Genomic DNA, 20,115 nt, shown 5'->3' with positions numbered 1-20,115 from the left:
CATTCAATGACTACATGTACAGTCAGAGAGACGGCCTGGTTATGGGCAGCGTTTTTACTTAATGTCTTCGTTTTGGTGAGGTGAAAAGTATTTTACATTATTTGTGGAAAATACTTGTTATAGTTATGTGAGCATCACAACACCTCAGCATGATGCGGAGAATGGAAGTGCTTGCCACATGGAAACATAAGTAAAAACGAATATAGGAGTGAAAACATTGTGACAAACTAAATTACATTCTAGAAGGTAGGTTAACTCCCAGCAAGAAACTTTCTCATCAACATTGTTTGATTGCAGATGACAAACTACCTGTGGTAATTAACACACAAGTGATCCAGAAAATTCATGCACGCCAAATGTAAAGGTATTTATAAAAAGAAACAATCTGTTGTTTGAACTAAAGAGGCACATAATTTTATAATCATGTAACAAAAATGTTCACATTGCAGAATAAATGAAAAAGGAAACCCACTGATAATGGCACAGTGGTGCCGAAACATGTTTGGGTACTGAGAAAAAAATGGTGTTTTGCATAACTGGCGGACCTCACATCCAACAATTTTGGATGCTATTTGTAGCACAGGAGTTCCAAAAAATGTGGACTATCGTATGTCGCCAAAGTCTGGGGAATATGTTCAACGGATAAGTTTTTGAATAATGTCATGATGGTACTGTCCTCTGCTACAGACCGAAGGCTAACTATATATGGGAGCTAGGAATATGCCTCATTCACAAAGAGCCAATTTGTTTCTTGGAAGGGACCAGCAAAGTCGAAGTGGACCCATTCTCACAGGTGCCTGGGCATAGACCACGGTGAGAAAGTCTTTGTGGGAGCTGCTTGCTGTTTGGCACATTTGTTGCATGACTGGGCCATCTGTTCTATGTGTTAGTTGATCTCTGGCCCATAGAAATGGCATTGTGCCAACATTTTTGTCCTGGATTCTCCCTGGTGGTCATAATGGAGAAGCTGCAGCATATCATTTCATAATTAAAAGTGTATGAGGACAGGTGTTCTGTAGCCAGGACCACAATGCCATCACCAAAAGCAACTGTTGTCAAAAATGAAAATATTGGTGAAGTGGAGCCACCTTTCTTTGCGGCAGCTGCTCTGGCCATCCCTGCAGAATTTTGTGATGCACATGTTGTAGGACTGGGTCCGTGCCCACAGCTGTCACGATGTGCTTACCCATGATGGGAAATGTATCGACTGAGATCTGTGCTGCCTCATTGAAGTAGTTCTTTGTTGTATGATGGATTGGGACCCATGGGTAGCTGAAGAAAGGTCTTCATTTGCATGTTTATCCATGATAAGCAAATTAATTTCACCATTGTATGTTCATAAGTAGAGTACCCAATGCTGCAACTGGTGAGTTTTATCAGGAAGCCACGATTGGCCAAACAGTGAAAAGAGCAGCTTTTGGACCGTTATCAGGGAAAACTTCTCCCCATACAAAAAGAGGTGAAATTTCTTGAGTGAATATATATTGCCTAAGGCCTGTTCAATTAGACAGTAATCCTTTGAAGTGCCATTAGTGTCTTTGAAACAGCAGGTATTAGTTGTGCAGTCCCAACAGAATACCATTGTGTCAGGATAGCCCCAATAGTGTAGCCCAAGACATCAGCTATCACTATCAACAGTTTGCCAGATTGAAAGGGAGCTAAACACGTGGCTGAGCAAAGGCAAGTTTTCCAAGTTTGAAATGCAGTCTTGCAATACTGTGTCTAAGCAAATGTGGTACCTTTCTTGTAGTGGATTCAATTAGTGAGTGATCTTTGAAGTGTTGGGATGAACTTATTGTAGTATGAAACCTTCCCACGAAAAGATAATATTTCTTTCACATTCTTCGTCTGAGGTAGCGCCATGATCATTTCCATGTTGTTAGTGGGCGCCTGTTTGATGCCTTCATGTGAAATTGTGTGTCCCAAATATTCAGTTTATGCCTGAAAGACCTGAGAGGTTGCACTTTAAACCTGCGTGTGCGTGGAACAACATATGCAAAATTCCAGACATGCACCTCGGATGTCATCCAGATAATGTATATAGCATGGAATATTTTGCGTTCATTGCTCAAGAAATAGTTGAAAAAGTGTGGAAACACTGATGACACTAAATACTAAGTGCTTGCATTTAAAGATGCCGATAGGATTGTTGATTACCAGGAGCTGCTGCAACTCTTCATCAAGTGAAAGCTGCAGATAGGCATCAGCCAAGATAGTTTTCAAGAAATATCTCCCTCCAGTGAGTTTGACTATTAAATCATCTGGACATGTATCGAATATGAATCAATGTGAGTTTGTGAATTTACTGATACTGTGATATACACACTACTGGAATATGTCCTTACATTGCATTTGTGACAAGACACCCAACAGTGGGGCAGTCTTCCCGAGAATATTTCTTAAAACAGACTGAGCAAGCGAACATCACGCTGAATGTTCTTCTGCTGTGCCGCATGCACAGGCTGAGGCCTGTTTGCAGGTGGGCTGCAGTGCTGCTGATTCCCCATCATCCACGTCTACCAATGCATGATGCCTACTGTCCGACATGCCAACAGCAGCAGTGGCCAACCAGGTTTCTAATTGTTGCCCTGTTGCTCGGTAAACTTTGAAAGTGTGCTTGAGAGCTAGAACTTGTTCAAGAGATGGGTCATCAGGTTGTAAAGCTTACTGTCTGACCTTTATGTCACCATATGTTTCCTTCTATTTGGAAGTGACAAAAACACTTTCTACAAATCCCATGCAGTTCTGTGTCCACGCTCTTAATGTACGATCAGGATGTTTTTTACAACGATAAAATTCTACCCTAGATGCAGTCACATTTCCCACAGTGATGGTGGTATGTGGTTAGTTAATTGCACATTTCCTCAAATGGCAAATGAGAGGTTTCAGTCACTGTGACTAGTGTACATAAAAGTCTACAAGTTTGCGGCTTGATCCAAGACAAGAAAAGATGTGTTACATTGTTGGCATTCCTTACCTGGAAAGCTTCACAGTCAAGACAGCCATTTTTTGTGTGATTCCCAGTCATTTGCTGATTCCTTGTATGGCAGTAACAGCAGCAGATGGGCCAGCTGTAGATGTTGCTGGCATTCCTCTTTTGCTGACAGAAGCTATACCAACTCAGCAGTGTTTCCTTGCAGAATTTGTTCCATCCGTGACTGGCTTTCCAGCTGGTGTTGAGCAGACTTTGAACTACAGTTTCCACTGAAGGAACATTATTTATGATGCATTGTGAAAAGTCACGACACTGCTTCTGAACTGTGTAACTTTGGAGCACTGTTCGCTGACGGCACTGTTTATCACTTTTTATCTGCCCCTGTCAAACATACTGTTCACTAGTCGGGTAGTAGCAATGACACAGTCAGACACTTATTTGACGACACCAAGAATAGAAGCACTGGCAAACATTGATCAAAAGGCAGTAATCCAAACAAAGTTCAGTAGTAGATCCAAGATAGTAGCAGTGCAAAGTACAAGAACATGGTGCAGCTAGTGAAGTGAAGTTTGAAGAGTGTGATGCTGTTTGCATGGCCACATGTCAACCATGTGTACTGCAAACTGCAGCTGGACAAGCCGTGGTAGCCAATAGTGGAGGAGACACCACCAGAGATGGAGACGGGGACACAGTAACATACTGGAGTAGTGCAGACAGAAATTCCGTTTATCCAATATTTTAGAAAAGAACAGCGGTTTAATTCCTGGTGTCATGGTGTAGGGAACTTCAGGTCACAGCTGGAAGTGATTGAGGAAATTCACAATGGTGTGTCACAGACATGCTGCATTCTCTTGTGTTACCTATCAGGCAACAGTATTGTGGTGCAATTTTCCAACAGGATAATTCTCATCCATAAATGGCATGTTTCTGTGTGAACTGTGTCTGTGATATTGAGCACTCTGTCAGCCACCGGCTCAGATGCCTGTTCTTACCCATTGGTAGCATCCAGGACCTCAAGAAGCATGTATCGAGCCCAGTGAGGGTGCAACTTGTACTCAGTAGTGGGCTCATATTGCCAAGTTCATAATAAATTGACTAGATTTCGCCATAGCCAGTCCCAAGCCCGGTTAAGAAAGGAGGACTGGGGGAGTAACATCTCGTTAAAAAACCTTGGTTCACCTGACCCGGGTGATCGTACCTCGTGAGGCCCCCTTGCCAGGGATACGGTGAAGACCTCAATGGCAGCAAAGGCGGAGAAGATGGGCTTCGGTATGGCGGAGCTGCCGGAAGAGGCACCTTTTCTCTTTGGGTACAAAAAGAGTACAAGTAGCAACTGAACCCCAGAGGGGCGGCTGCAGACAGCATCTGACTCAAGGTGAGTGTCTGACTTTAGGCTGGTCATCCTACTGCCTATGTGGAAAGTAACGGGAAACTACCACATTACATTCCCAAGGAGTACATGGTATGTCTCTCCATGTGAAAGATTCCGGAGTTAAAACTTCCCCTCATTAGGATCCCCAGGAGGGGAACACGTTGAGAGTAGACATATTTGAAAGGAAGAAAGGGACAGTGAAAGGAGGAAAGATATGTATTGGAACATGGAATGTGATGACACTTCTGCAAGCAGGAAAGCTAGAGAATGGAAAAGAGGAGATGAAAAGGAACAGATTAGATGCCCTCTGTTTGTGTGAAATGAGATGGGGAGATAGAAAGTGGAGATTATAAACTCTTTTACTCAGGTGAAATCAAGAGTGGTGAAAACAGAGTAGGAATATTGATGGGGCAAAAGTTGAAAAATAAGGTATTGAAGGTACAATATATTGATGGAAGACAGATGATGATATGACTGATGGGTAGTTCAACAGATTAGGCATTAATACAGGTATATATGCCAGCACAGAGATGAGGAAGTGGAAGAATATTATGAGAAATACAAGAACTCATCGAGAAAGAAAATAGAAATGCCTCCATTATCATCATGGGGGACTGCTATGCAGTGGTGGGTGAAGGAAGAGATGAAGATACAGTAGGAAAATTTGGATTAGGAATAAGAAATAATAGAGGTGAACAACTAATTAGTTCCTGTAAAGAAAATTCATTAGCAGTGGGTAACACATTATTTGAACACCACAAATGAGGTGTTACACATGGATATCAAATTTGAATAGGAAAAGATATCAGCTGGACTACATCCTGATACAAAAAAAGGTTTAGGAACTGTATGAAGAATGCTAAAGCTTACCCAGTAGGGGACTACAACCTAGTGATGGGAGAAATAAAAGTGAAGTTGGAAAAAAGTCTGGAGAGTTAAAGCAAAGGAAAGACTAAACATAGAAAGACTCAAAGAGGTAGGAAAGGCATCAGCTTTGGAGAACAGGTTTGTGGAAAAATGGCAAAGAGGTAGTGTTGATGAAAGTGTTAATGGCAAGTGGATAAAAATGAGGGAAGGACTCATGGAATCTGCCAAAGAAGTACTAGGAAATAGAGTATCCCAAAGCACCAGGAAAGAGTGGATAGCAGAAAACATGTTGAAAGAGATGGAAGAGCGCAGAAAGTGGAAAAGTGTAGAAACTGAAGAAGGCAAAAAGAGGTACAGGAAACTGAATAATGAATTAAGAGGAGAAACTGAAGAAATAATAGAAAAATGGATGAAACAGAAATGCTATGAAATAGAGAAAATGGAGTTAGAGGGAAAGTATGAAATAATGTATAGACTCGCTATTGAGAGAGTTTTTGAACATAAAAGAAAGAGGAATAACATGGAAATAGAAAGAGCAGATGGTACTCTAGCAGAAGAACCACAGGAGGTTTTGAACCGGTGGCAAGAATATGTTGAATGTCTGTATTAAGGGGGATGAAATGCAAAGCAAAATTAAGGTTGAAGAGGAGCAATATATGCCAAAAGATGGAAAGGGATTTACCATCTTGGAAGCAGAAGTAGAAAAGGCACTGAAGGAGATGATGAATAGGAAGGCAAGTGGAATAGATGATTTGCCAGCAGAACTGTTGAAGAGTCTGGGAAACAAGGCAAGAAAAGAAATAGTCTACCTCTGTAATTAGATATATGATAAAGGGGAATGGCCTGAGGACCTCTGCAACAGTTATGGTACCAATAGAGAAAAAGAAAAATACTAAAAAATGTGAAGATCACTGGACCATCAGTATAATTTCTCATGCAGCTAAAGTCTTACTGAGAGTGGTGAATAGGAGGTTATATGGCAAGCTGGATAGAGGGATTGCAGAGGAACAGTTCGGATTTAGAAGAGTAAAAGGAACAAGAGATGCTATTGGCCTGCTAAGAACTATAGGGGAAAGATATATGGAAAAGAGTAGATAAATCTTTGCTGTTTTTGTAGATTTAGAAAAGACTTTTCTAGAGTTCAGTGGAATAAGCTGATGGATATCTTGAAGAGGAAAGGAGTAGATTGGAAAGAGAGACGACTGATACAGAATCTATATTTACACCCCACTGTTGTTTAACGTATACCTTGAAGAGATTATTGCGAAAAGCTGAGATGGGAAAAAAGGAATATGTATTGGTGGAAAGAGAATAGAATGTAGAAGATTTGCTGATGACATGGTATTAGTGGCAGAAAGTGAGCGGACAGTGAACAAAATGCTCAAAGATCTGAATGAAGCTTGTGTGGAATATGGGATGCAAATAAACACAGAAAAAACAAAGAGTATGTTAATCAATACAAGATGCCGACTGTCCCATATTAAAATAGGACAGTCTACCATTAGCCAAGTAAGTGAATTTAAATATCTCGGAAGCACAATAACTGAAGTTTTAATGTCACCAGGAGGTGAAAACTCGCATTGCCGTAGCGAAGGAGGCATTCAATAGGAAGAGGAGACTCTTGATGTGGCAAATTAGATAAAGGAATAAGGAAAAGGCTTGGCAAATGTTTTGTCTGGAGTGTGGCACTATATGGGGCAGAAACATGGACACTGAGACAAGAGGATGAAAAAAGGTTAGAAGCATTTGAGATGTGGATGCGGAGGAGAATGGAGAGAATAAGCTGGATGGAAAGAGTGAGTAATGAAAGAGTATTGGAAAGGGTTGGTGAGAGAAGATGTCTGCTGAAGATTATAAGAGAAAGGAAAAAGAATTGGTTGGGACATTCATTGAGAAGGGAGTGCTTGCTAGTAGATGCTTTGGAAGGATTGGTTTGTGGGAGAAGACTAAGAGGAAGAAGGAGAAACAAGATGATAGACGACATAAAGGGAAAAGGAAATTACGCAGAACTGAAGAGGACAGCAGAAGATCGGAAAACCTGGAGAACTACCATGTGAAAACCTGCCTTTAGGCAGAACACTGATGATGATGATGACTACGTAATCACTGAAATAACATCATATATTCTCTCAACCTTTGAAGTTTCATTCAGTTTCCTCTACCCCTTCTAGGTGCTTTAGTTGTCAGTGTATTTCAGTGTCACTAGGAAAATAAATAGAACTTCTACATGTTTGTTAATGGTGAGATTAGATCCAAATTGTAAAGGCGTGTTCACACTGGGCTGAGCTGGGCCAGGGTGCTCTGGTGTATCAAACCTGTAGTTACCCTCTGTGCTATTCACATAAGTGACTGAGCCATCATGGACCACACTGGTAACATCAAATAAAGTGAGAGATTACTGGGCTGCACTTGGGCATCATACACAAACATTTTATATCTGATACCTATTTTTAAGAAACATTTCACTGCATATATTAATGAAACTCACTTCATTGTGTCCTTTTTGTCAAGAGCAATAAAACTCACTTCATTGTGTCCTTTTTGTCAAGAGCTCTTCAGTGACATTTAAAACCCTTAAAAGCAGAAGTAACAGTAATGAACCACATGGAATTAACAAAAAAAAAAGAAAAAAAAATTACTCTTGTGTGAATAAATTTGTTCGATGGAAGCACATGAAGATGGGTCTCGAACATCTTGGCATATTTCACTTACCATTTCGGTGTACTCCCTTCCTCCCCAAAGAGAAACATTGGTAAAGCATAAACACAAAAGCTTGCATAAAGTGAATTTAGACTGTGAATTTGTTGTAAACTTTACGTCCAAAACAGTAATTGTACAAGCATCTATAATGAGTCTAATTACTACACAGTTTTTCTTCCGTAGTTACACTCCTGTACAAATTCTTATTTGATCCGTAATTTTTTTAACTTCAGTATTCTACTGCACAAACTAAAAAGTATTGTACTCATTCTGTAACAACAAAACTTTCAGGGCAGGTTTCTTAGGTTTTTGTGTAAATAAAAACTCTTCTAAAAGTCAGCCCATATTTATGGGATATCATAGTCTTATTTCCCCTTTCTTAAAAAAATGATAGTTGCTAAGTTATCAAAACAATAAAAATAATGAAGTGATTATTCTGTAAGTATAGAGTGGCGAAAACTGAATAGCTGTTGACTAGCGATAGCTTTGTACGAGAATTCACATTGCCCTGCAGCTAAAAAATACATCAAATTCATTTGCACTTGACATTGGTTTCACATTCATCATTTTTCTTAAATAAATTTCAATCCGAAACCTGTTCTGTAGCTCATCTGTTAAAACCAAACTTGAGATACTACATTTTCTCTGAACTACAAAAACAAAAATTGAGTGTGATGCTTTTGTCACAGTTTTGTTTTACAACAGCAAATTATTGTTCAATTGAAATGTTTAGCATGGAGGAAAAAGTGTCATTTATGTTTAACATTTTTGTTCATAGATGTACAACAGTCAGTAACAATATATTTGCGTGTCTCTTGTTGTTTGTTGGGCACCGGCAGAACACCAATAGCAGTTGCAGCCCCTTTTCTTTTGCAGTATAGGGGCATTTTGCAGGTCACTCTCTTCACCCAAGTATCCTCCAACTTTTCAACTTCATTGTAACAGTCGAAGAAAAATTATTCAGTGTGTAGGAATCTCCCATTTCAATAAAATATTTGTTGTTAAATTGAAAGCCTGCAACCACTTCACATAAATTTTAGAGGACAGGCACCATTTTGAAATATTACTAATGTTATCTGGGGTAAATTGATGAGGGAACATTTTCTTTGCTGTGTTCCTTTGCTGCAGAATGCAATACTTACATGTGTTCTTGGAAATTTTTTAATTGTGCTGTAGTGGTTTGTTGAATTGTGTATTGCACCTCTCTCTTGAAGCATCAGGTTTAGTGTGTGTTTCAGTGTAACATGTTTAATACCTAGAGAAAGGGGGGGGGGGGGGGGGATAGGTGTGTGTGTGTGTGTGTGTGTGTGTGTGTGTGTGTGTGTGTCAAGTAGTGACTAGTACTTTCGGAATTGAGAGTGATTTGCGGTTTCTGTGCACTTACTTCTTGCATCAGTTGATCATAATGACTGGGTTGTACTTTTTTTTTAAAAAAAGAATGTTGCTGTATTGTTGAAACAATACCACATTACTTACTTTGTGTCAGTTTGCTATGTAAAACCAAAAGTGCAAACAGCCACAGCCCATTGTTATGGGGGCTCTCACATGCTCTTTATTTGTTGTGCAACAATTTTGACCACATGAGATGGACAATTTGCATAATATATTAATGAAGGACGCAGAGCTTCAAAAATATTGATGATTGTTCATAATATTGTAGTATGTAAGGGGGGTGTTACACAATACGTGGCAGTTCCCGTCAATTCTGACAGAAATTCAGTTCACTCCAAATGAATTTCTGCAAAGAGCTGAAAAACTAAAATGATGGAAACTCAGGAAGTGGGCTGGAAGATGTATAGTTGAAAGCACCTTGTGCTCCTAGAAATGAAATTGCTGACTGGTCAGGAGACACCAGATACTTTGTCCACAATAGCAGAGGAAACTGAAGGACATGATGTCATGAAATTAAGAAGAAATATTTATTTCACCTGTAGTTTTTCTCAGACTTGACCAACAAGATTAGATTAGTTGTTCAGTGAGCACACATGTTCATTTTTCTTTTAAAAGTTGCTACAGCATGAGCATAAGGTCATATGAGCTTTCAATGGGTAATCATTAAATAATTGTTTATCACAGTTGAACAGTTGTTCCAGTAAAGAATATAACACATGTACATGACAAATTACACAGTTCGCTTGTTTAATGTGTAATTATACCCTGTTCATCTAAACCTGATGTAAACCATGTATTCTTCCACATTTGCTTGAATCTCATTGGATCCCCCCGCCCCGTGTGGAGCGGAAGCCGAGCCGTGTCCAGTACAGTCAAGCACAGTCATAAGGATATATTTTATGCACATAGCCTGAGCAATAATGTGAGACAACAGTTCTAGTGACGTATTTAACTTTGACAGCATGGGCCACCCAGCTGCTCCAACTAGCCTGCAATGATGTGAGAAGTTCCAGTTCAGATGTAAAGAGAAACCACACTTATCACTCTGGTTTGTGAGACACTACATCCGTGGTAGTCCAAATACAGAGTATTTGATTTTTCATTTTTGTCACAAAAAGTTAAATTGTTATGTTTTCTTAATTCAAGGAACCTTAATTAACAATCTTCCATAAAATATTGAAAATTAAGAATTTATATTTGAAATGAAAACAGAAATTTCATATGCAATATTTAATTAGAAAGAATGATGGGCATCATTCATAAAACAATGATAATGAATTTTTCAATAACGAGATGTAGGTAAGGCCAATGTAAAACTTGAACCACCAATCCATGAACTGCTCAAAGTTATGAATGTACTACCCTACCAAATCAGCTATATAACCAATGGGTGTTTATATCTCAGCTGTGTGAAATACAGCCCCTCGGAAAACTTTGAAGCCAATTTTAATCTGTAAATTTATGAAAAACGTGAAACCTATTTCTCGGCACTTTTTAACCGTGTTCCACATGTGTTTCCTATGGAGCAGGAAGCAGGCTCAGCCACTTTCATACTGCATATTATCAGCGCAATGACCGGAGCACAACAATACGGATACTGTGACTGTACACAACTTCAATAGTAAAAACTACAAAGCTAAAGAGTGATTAAGAAAAACATTGATGGATGTTAATACATTAGAATATGTTAAAGTTTCATTTAACGTAACTAAATAATAAGATATCTAATACACAAGTAGGACCTACTTCCAAGCGCGTAACACCACTAATGTGCATATGCTATGCCTTCTGACCAATCATCAAGTTTGTTTGTTTACATCAGGTTTATTCTTATGATGGACAGAGTAGAGTTGTAATGGTTTATGAATCAATGCTGCCATGAATGAGCCCGTGGCCCTCTGAAATGTTCAGTGGAAACTTTCCAGATTTGTTTCACGTGTTCTGCATAATGTCTGCTTGTTTTTACAAGGCAAGCAACTCAATCACAGTACATGAGATTCCACATAATTGAGAACCAACATGTACGCTATGAAGGCGTTGTTATAACTGATGCTATCTGGACATAATTATTTACAATTTTTGCTTAAGAGGTGACACAATGTTATTTATCAATAACATTGAGAATGTAAGGGGCACTTTATTGCATGTTAGATCTCTCTCTCTCTTTGTTGGAAAGCATGTCATTAGTCAAGGCTCCATTCAGTGGAAATGGGCAGTATTCACAAGACGATCTTATCACTGAGAAAGGAATCGTTGCTGCATGTAAGGTAGTGTATGAAAATGGAGATTTGTTTTTGAGAATGATGGACAGCTGCTAGCTGCCGCACCAAATATCGATCCTCTGCAGGTTTTCCTTCCTTTTGCAACAGTCTTGTGGCATTGCAGGCTCCTTAGAGGCAACAACATCTCTCATGCAGTTCCTCTTGGGGAGCTTTTGGTATTCCACTGAACTTGCATGGCAATCCATGGAGGGAAGGACATCCTTTTTTTCCATGAAGCACAATAGAGAAGGTTTAGAGAACAGGCATTTATGACAGATTGCAGAATTATTCTGCATACATCCTCATGCATAGGGACTGCAAAGATAGTATAAACCAGGGAAATATATAGGCAGTTGGTTTTCCCTTTCATCATTTGTGAGTGGGTCAGGAGAGGGTGTGACGGGGGGGTGATGCTCGGTGTGTGTGTGTGTGTGTGTGTGTGTGTGTGTGTGTGTGTGTGTGTGTGTGTGTGTAGGTATTGGATTATTTTGCAGCTATGCAAAATTTACTCTCATTTTATACCTTATTTGACTTACACAGTATTCTTTCAGCTTTGTTTCCATGGTAAAGAATTGGAAATTTTTCATTCCCATGGCAACAACAGGTGCGTCAAGCAAGTATGCCAGTTATCCGAAACCTGGAAAAAAAATTATTATGTAGTTTTGTTTCTTCAATAACAATATATTTTTCCTGCATATTAATTGTGCTTTATAAGAGTTGTACCTCAGTGATGACACTAATAGTTACCTCATTGCTTTAGCATTTTTCAGAAATTATAGAAGACCAGTTTGACTTCCACACATATTGCATGCGTAAGATGACACTTCGTTCGTATGTGGGGTTGCTGCGGTTAGAGGATGTCCTGCGATCACATCCATTCTACTTTAAGGCTGCTCGGTGTGCGATTGAAGTATACCTGCGTCTCCATGATAAACCACTTCAAGATGAAACTTCCGAACAGGAAATGAACACAGGTAGGAAATGTCATGCTTTTACTTTTGTGAAAGAGAATTTAAAAGCTTGCACGGGGTATACATACAAATTTAAATCCAATTTTGAAAGTTGCAGGTATTATAAAGGGAGGTAAAGTGGTGAGAGTTGTACTTACAGGATATCTGTCGAGTATTGACAGGAAAGGAAGGGCAAACAAAAAGACAGTGACAGTCACATATTGAAATTGCAGAGATAAATGATTTAGGTGAATCACAGGCGTAGCCACCACTGCAGTTAGGACATACATTACCAGCAATCCTCCCAGCTTCACACATTTAGCATTAAGTATCTTCAGCTGTACGAATTGTTTGGCATAGCAGCAATTTTGTTTATGTGCCACTATGTAGAGTAATGAGTAAAATTCAGAGAACAGCATTAGGTAACTGAATATTATCAATTTTCATGAAATGTGAATGATTTAAGCAATGCACATCAGGAAAGTTCTCAGGTGGCACAAATGTTATCTGTTCCATATTTAATTGATGTTCAGTGACATCTTGTGGCAATGAAGGGAGTTGCGAGCCATCATCCAGCCAAGTGTAGGGCCAGTTGTATACAAGCCATTTTCTGGCCACCTGGCTCCAAGGCCAGTCTGGCTAGAGCTTCATTTTGCGTGAACCATTCCTCATTTCCCTTCACACACCTTTAACATTAACTCTCTACCAAAAAAATTAGTTCTTACGAGCTTAATATCTGATACGGCCTGCATCACAGGTCATTTAGGAAGTATGCAGTGACCTCTCAGTAGTGGAAGCTTAAGGCAGTCTGCTGCTGCAGTATGGCGACCTTCCCCCATCTACTGGGCGTAGAAACCTTCCCTGTGAATCAGTCATATCTGTTAGTGAAAGTATAAAAATCCCTGCAGTTGTTCATGAGATTACCTGGAGTGTACTGACAATTAATATAAGTATAGGTGCACAAAGAACAAGGAGAAAAATGAAGGGTAAAGAGAGTTACAATTTTCTGCAGTTCTGTTAGCTCTCCAGTAGTACCCAGGAGGGCCACATCATTTGGCTATTGAATTAATTTGGTAATGTTCTGTCAGAAAAAAAGTGATTTTTGGGGGGAAAATTTGCCTTTTTTTCCTCATGTGAAGAAGTTTCTCAATGAATTACAGTTTTAAACACATGATATATTGTAACTAGTCCTTTTACTGCAGCCAGGATTCTTTTACTGTATATAACAATACAAACATGAAGGGAGGGAAAAGGAATGAGGGATTTTAGAGAGAAGAGCTACTATTGCTGCAGCTATTAATACAGTTATGTCTGCAGGAGGAGTGTTATAGATAATTTCTTTTTCATTTTGTGGCTCTTATTCATGTAGATCAGTCGCACTCCAAATTGTGCATTCATTAGGAGGTATCAAGAACTATTTCCAGTTTATTCCTGTGCATACCATCCAGGCCAGGTATACTGATTATTGAGGCTTCCTTGTGATCAAAGCAAAGCTTTCTGTAATTTTGCATTCATTCTCATTCTTAGATTCAGTTCAGATCAGCTAGTTTTCATTCTGTTAGGGTCAGGATTTTCATAGCCTTGGTGATAGGTAAATCTTCCAAGCATGTCATTCTCTGTCTTACAAAGCTATTATAAACATTTTTTTGCACTTATCATAAAATATTGTATCTCTTTTAGAAAGATAATGTATTCTTTTTCCACATCGGACATTGCTAAATTTGGAAAGTTTACCTGCCAATTGATTTTGATAATACAGATATTTGATTCCTAGGTCTCCTAACGAGTTGGCAGTTAAAACTTTGTTGTAGTTCTTTTGATTCATTTGCTGTAGGTTAATATTTGCACACTATTTCAAGAATGATTATTTAACTAAGCTAAATATCTACAGGGTGCTGCAGGAGGAGTGCTCAATATTCAGGGATATGACAGAAATGATCATTTGAAGCAAAATAGTCTAGTAAACATGGGCTCTAAAATCCATACATTAAGAGCTGACAGCACTTCTTCGTCTTTGATATTTTCAAACAAATTTCTTCTACTGCAAGGTTATTCGCTTTCCATATTTTGAGAAGTGGCAGTATGGACCAAAACAAGAAAAAAAGTCCAGTTATAAAGTGCATATCTTAAGAGGTTTCAGCTCTTGTTCATCTTCACTATAGAGAATCACTTCTCTTCTACTGAAAAAGTGCTCATAGCCCATATGGTGTGAATTTTAGAGCCAATATTTATACTTTTTGCTTCAAATGATCATTTGTGCCATCTGCCTCAATATTGACCACTCCCCCTAGAACATACTGTATATTAATGAGCAACTAGTACAGGGCATGGTAACTGAGTTGCAGTTGCTTCCAGAGGCAACTAACATTTGGTTCTCAATATTTCACACAATTAATAATTGAATTTAAAAATTCAAAATGCTGTTACCATCTACTCATGTACAATCTTGTTACAGTTTGACACAGTAAGACAAGTATTACAATTAGAAACTGTGTATATATATCTTGAGGCAACATAACTTCTGACACAAAGATACCCAGACTACATTCTTCCATTATTTGAGAATGAGAGCACTTGGTGCCTTTCAGCGAACTGTAAACACAATGTCAGATCTTTACCAAACTTTTTCTCACTGATAATCCCAGGAAATGATGAGAGAAAAAACTTTTGTCATATACTGCAATTGTGTGTGTGTGTGTGTGTGTGTGTGTGTGTGTGTGTGTGTGTGTGTGTGTGTGTGCAGTCAGACTTCAGCATCTAGCCTGGCATTCTGATTTATTACATCTTCACTGCTATCTCTATTTGCAACACATTTTGTAGACAGAATCCACATATACCACAGAATGAACCTGTAAAACCATACACTGCGGAGCCAAAGAAACTGGTACATGTGCCTAATATCTAGGGCCCCCATTAGCACACACAAATGCCGCAGCACAGCATGACGTGGACTTGACTAATGTCAAGTAGTGCTGGAGGGAATTGAAACCATGAATCCTGCAGGGCTGTCCATAAATCCATAAGAGTATGAGGGGGTTGAGATCTCTTCCGAACAGCACGTTGCAAGGCATCCCAGATATGCTCAATGTCCATGTCAGGGGAGTTTGATGACCAGCAGAAGTGTTTAAACTCAGAAGAGTGTTCCTGGAGCCACTTTGCAGCAATTCTGGACATGTGGGATGTCATATTGTCCTGCTGAAATTGCGTAAGTCCGTCGGAGTGCCCAAAAAACATAAATGTATGCAGGTGATCAGGCAGGATGCTTACGTATGTGTCATGCGTATGAGTCATATCTAGATGAATCAGGGGCCCCATATCACTCCAACTGCATACACCCCACACCTTTACAGTCTCCACCAGCATCAACAGTCTCCTGTTGACTTACAGGGTCCAAGAATCCATGAGGTTGTCTCCATACCCATACACATTTGAAATGAGACTCATCCGACAAGTTGAAAGATTCTCTTCAGTCATTGTTGGTCCTGTTGTTGCAGGATATTTTTTCTGGCCGCAGCGATGTCGGAGATTGGATGTTTTACTGGATTCCTGATATTCACAGTACACTTGTGAAATGGTCGTAAGGGAAAATTCCCACTTCATCAATACCTCGGAGATGTTGTGTCCCATTGCTCATGTGCCGACTATAACACTACTTTCAAACTCACTCGCCACTGTAGCAGCAGTAACCAATCTAGCAACTGCACCAGGCACTTGTCTCGTATAGGCGTTGCCGACTGCAATGCTGTATTCAGCCTGTTTATATATCTCTTTATTTAAATACACATGCCTATATCAGTTTCTTTGGAACTTCAGTGTATCATTGTACAACAGCTGGCTTGAATGCTAAGAAATCTAAACATTGAGATGCATGAAACACTAACAAATTATTGAGACTATAAATGTTTGACACTGACAACATGTAGCGACTTTCAACAAATTTAAAACATAGTTTTTCTTGCTTACATACTTAGCATCAAGTATTTAACGCAATAGTCGATTGTTTATAAAGTAATCAGAAGTCTGAAGCTGTTTTACACATGGGAGTTTGATTGTTTACAGAATTGGGGATTTATTGGTTGTTCAGAACTGACAGTATAGTCTCTGAATACTTCCGTATTTCTGATTTAACAACTTTTCATTTATTCTAATATGAGCAATAATTTTTCTATCCTTCTCGCCAACCATGTGTATTTATGTGAGTCACACTTCCTGAAAAAATTAATTATTTCCTGTTAATTTGAGCAGTGTTTCTTGTTGCTATTAACAGCGGTCTCTCCAAAGATTCCTCCACACACTGAGATAAGTTGAGCTTCTGCCAATTATGGTGATAAAGTCACCTATTAACTTTGTCATCATTTTTATTGCAAGAAGTTAATATCCCCTGCAACAGATGGTAGAAAATTGGTGTTAGTATTTTTTTCACAGCAGTAGAACTTTCATGAAGCGTAAACTCTAATAACTGACAGGAAGTATCCATCATGTTTCAGCCAGATACTTATTACTTGGTCAATAAAGGAACTACAGTTTTTCATGTTTGTGATATATTCAGGATGGATAAACCTGGCTACTCCTGGGATTGCCTTTTCAGACCATCATGCAGTTACAAACTAACATACTTCCTTTCATCTTTTTTCTGGTCTCTGTTGTAGTAGCCATATCCATCTTATTTTCTTCTGCAATAATAACAGGTTCTCTTTAGCTGGAAGGCTGTTCAAGTTATGGGCTAATTTTGGTACTGCAAGTTTTTATATGGGTAAGGACTTCTTGTGCAACCATTAGACTGCAGGTGCCCAATCCCAAATCTCAAACTTATACTGTGGATGTGATAAAATTAATGAATAGTAGATTTGTATTAGGGCAGGAGTAGTTATGGTTGGGTGATGTTTCAATAAGTAAATCTTGCAGCTGATGTGCCCTTTCCATATGAGATGCTCATCCATTACACTGACTAGAAATTGACGTTTGTTAGGTTTTTACCTAACAACATATTCGGCACTATAACCACTTGAAGTGTATTATGATTTAACAATCCCTTCATCATAACTTTCTTATTCTTAGTCAATATTAGTTCATTCACAATAATGTATTCCATAATCACATTGACGTTCTCTTTATTGTTTTGCACTGTTAACTGTTCAGTACAGGCCTACCTTACAGACAGTGTAGCATAAACATAGTTCACTTGCTAATAGTTTTGTACCTGCATAATATTACTAATAAAGAGACGTAAAAGAAAAAAAAGGCAAACCAAGAAAATGCTTCAGTCCATAACTCCAAAATTGAAAATCTATTCATCCTTTTTGAAACATAATTAGGCACATTTTCTTCTGCAAGCTGAAGAAATCTACTGTTGCTATTTTTGCACAATAAGTTTTTTTTTCATTATTATTAGGCTATTGTGGCATTTCCTTTCTTGTAGTTGTTCAGAGCCATTAAAGAAAGTCAAATGTTTTGTGGAATGATTTGTCTAAAAGTAAGAAATAAAATATATTAGAGTAACATTTGACCTCCTCTCCCATGAACCATAGACATTGCCGTTAGTGGGAAGGCTTGCGTGCCTGAGCTATACAGATAGCCGTACTGTAGGTGCAGCCACAACGGAAGAGTATCTGTTGAGAGGCCAGGCAAACAGGTGGTTCCTTAAGAGGAGCAGCAGCCTCTTCAGTAGTTGCAGGGTCAACAGTATGGATGATTGACTGATCTGGTTTAGTTACATTAACCAAAATGGCCTTGCTGTGCTGGTACTGTGAATGGCTGAAACCAAGGGGAAACTACAGCCATAATTTTTCCCGCGGGCATACAGCTTTACAGTATGGTTAAATGATGATGTCGTCCTCTTGGGTAAAATATTCCGGAGGTAAAATAGTCCCCCATTCTGATATCCAGGCGGGGACTACTCAGGAGGATGTCACTATCAGGAGAAAGGAAACTGGCGTTCCGCATATCAAAGCGAGGAATGCCCGATCCTTTAATCGGGCAGATAGGTTAGAAAATGTAAAAAGAGAAATGGATAGGTTAAAGTTATATATAGTGGGAGTTAGTGACGTTGAGTTGCAGGAGGAACAAACTTCTGGTCAGGTGAATGCAGGGTTATAAATACAAAATCAAATAGGGGTAATGCAGGAATAGGTTTAATTATGAAGGGGGGAGAAAAAATTGGAGCGTGGGTAAGCTACTACAAACAGAATAGTGAACGCATTATTATAGCCAAGATAGACATGAAGCCCACACTTACCACAGTAGTAAAAGTTTATATGCCAACTAGCTACGCAGGTGACAAAGAGATTGAAGAGATGTATAGTGAGATAAAAGAAATTATTCAGATAGTGAAGGGAGACGAAAATTTAATAGTCAAGGGGGACTGGAATTTGATAGTAGGAAAAGGAAGGAAAGGAAAAGTATTAGGTGAACATGGAATGGGGTTAAGGGAATAAAGAGGAAGCCGCCTGGTAGAATTTTGCACAGAAAATAACTTATCATAGCTAATACTTGGCTTAAGAGTCATGAAAGAAGGTTATATCTGTGTAAGAGGCTTGGAGACTCTGAAAGGTTTCAGATACATTGTATAATGGCAAGACAGTGATTTAGGAACCAGGTTTTAAATTTTAAGACACTTCTAGGGGCAGGTGTGGACTCCCACCATAATCTATTGGTTATGAACTGTAGATTAAAACTGAAGAAACTGCAAAAAGGTGGGAATTTGAGGATATGGGACCTGGATACACTGAAAGAACCAGAGGTTGTAGAGAGCTTCAGGGAGAGCATTAGGAAGCGATTGACAAGGCCGGGGGAAAGAAACACAGTAGAAGAAGAGGAATGGGTAGCTTTGGGAGATGAAATTTTGAAGACACCAGAAGATCAAATAGGTAAAAAATGAGGGCTAGTATAAATCCTTGGGTAACAGAAGATATATTGAATTTAATTGATGAAAGAAGGAAATATAAAAATGCAGTAAATGTAGCAGGCAAAAAGGAATACAAACGTCTCAAAAATAAGATTGACAGGAAGCGCAAAATGGCTAAGCAGGGTTGGCTAGAGGACATATGTAAGGATGTAGATGCATATGTCACTGGGGGGTAAGATACATACTGCCTACAGGGAAATTAGAGAGACCTATGGAGAAAAAAGAACCACTTGTATTTTTATCAAGAGCTCAGGTGGAAAATCAGCTGTAAGCAAAGAAGGGAAAGCAGAAAGATGGAAGGTGTATATTGTGGTTCTATACAAGTGCAATGTACTTGAGGGCAATATTATCGAAATGGAAGAGCATGTAGATGAAGATAACGTGGGAAATATGACACTGCGTGAAGAATTTGACAGAGCACGGAAAGACCTAAGTCGAAACAAGGCCCTAGGAGTAGACAACATTCCATTAGAACTACTGATAACCGTGGGAGAGTGAGCCCTGACACAACTCTACCATCTGGTGAGCAAGATGTATGAGGCAGAAAAACCTTTTGGCATTGTTGACTGGAATACTCTCTTTCAAATTCTGAAGGTGATAGGGGTAAAGTACAGGAAGAGAAAGGCTGTTTAGTTTGCATAGAAACCAGATGGCAGTTACAAGAGTTGAGGGGCATGAAAGGGAAGCAATGGTTGGAAAGAGCATGAGACAGGGTTGTAGCCTATCCCTGATGT

General features: G+C 39.1%; 1 protein-coding gene across 1 annotated transcript in view; it reads left to right on the top strand.

Moving 5' to 3' along the window:
• The window catches only part of LOC126282172 (N-alpha-acetyltransferase 15, NatA auxiliary subunit), a 282,396-nt gene that overhangs the window by 71,401 nt on the left and 190,880 nt on the right, over positions 1-20,115 (top strand). The window contains exon 11 of the mRNA XM_049981696.1: positions 12,288-12,501. Coding sequence (XP_049837653.1) covers positions 12,288-12,501 — 214 coding nt within the window. The remainder of the gene's footprint in view (positions 1-12,287; positions 12,502-20,115) is intronic.

Source organism: Schistocerca gregaria, chromosome 7 (genome assembly GCF_023897955.1).
Source record: "Schistocerca gregaria isolate iqSchGreg1 chromosome 7, iqSchGreg1.2, whole genome shotgun sequence".
Lineage (NCBI taxonomy): Eukaryota > Metazoa > Arthropoda > Insecta > Orthoptera > Acrididae > Schistocerca > Schistocerca gregaria.
This window is presented reverse-complemented; position numbering and strand designations above follow the sequence as displayed.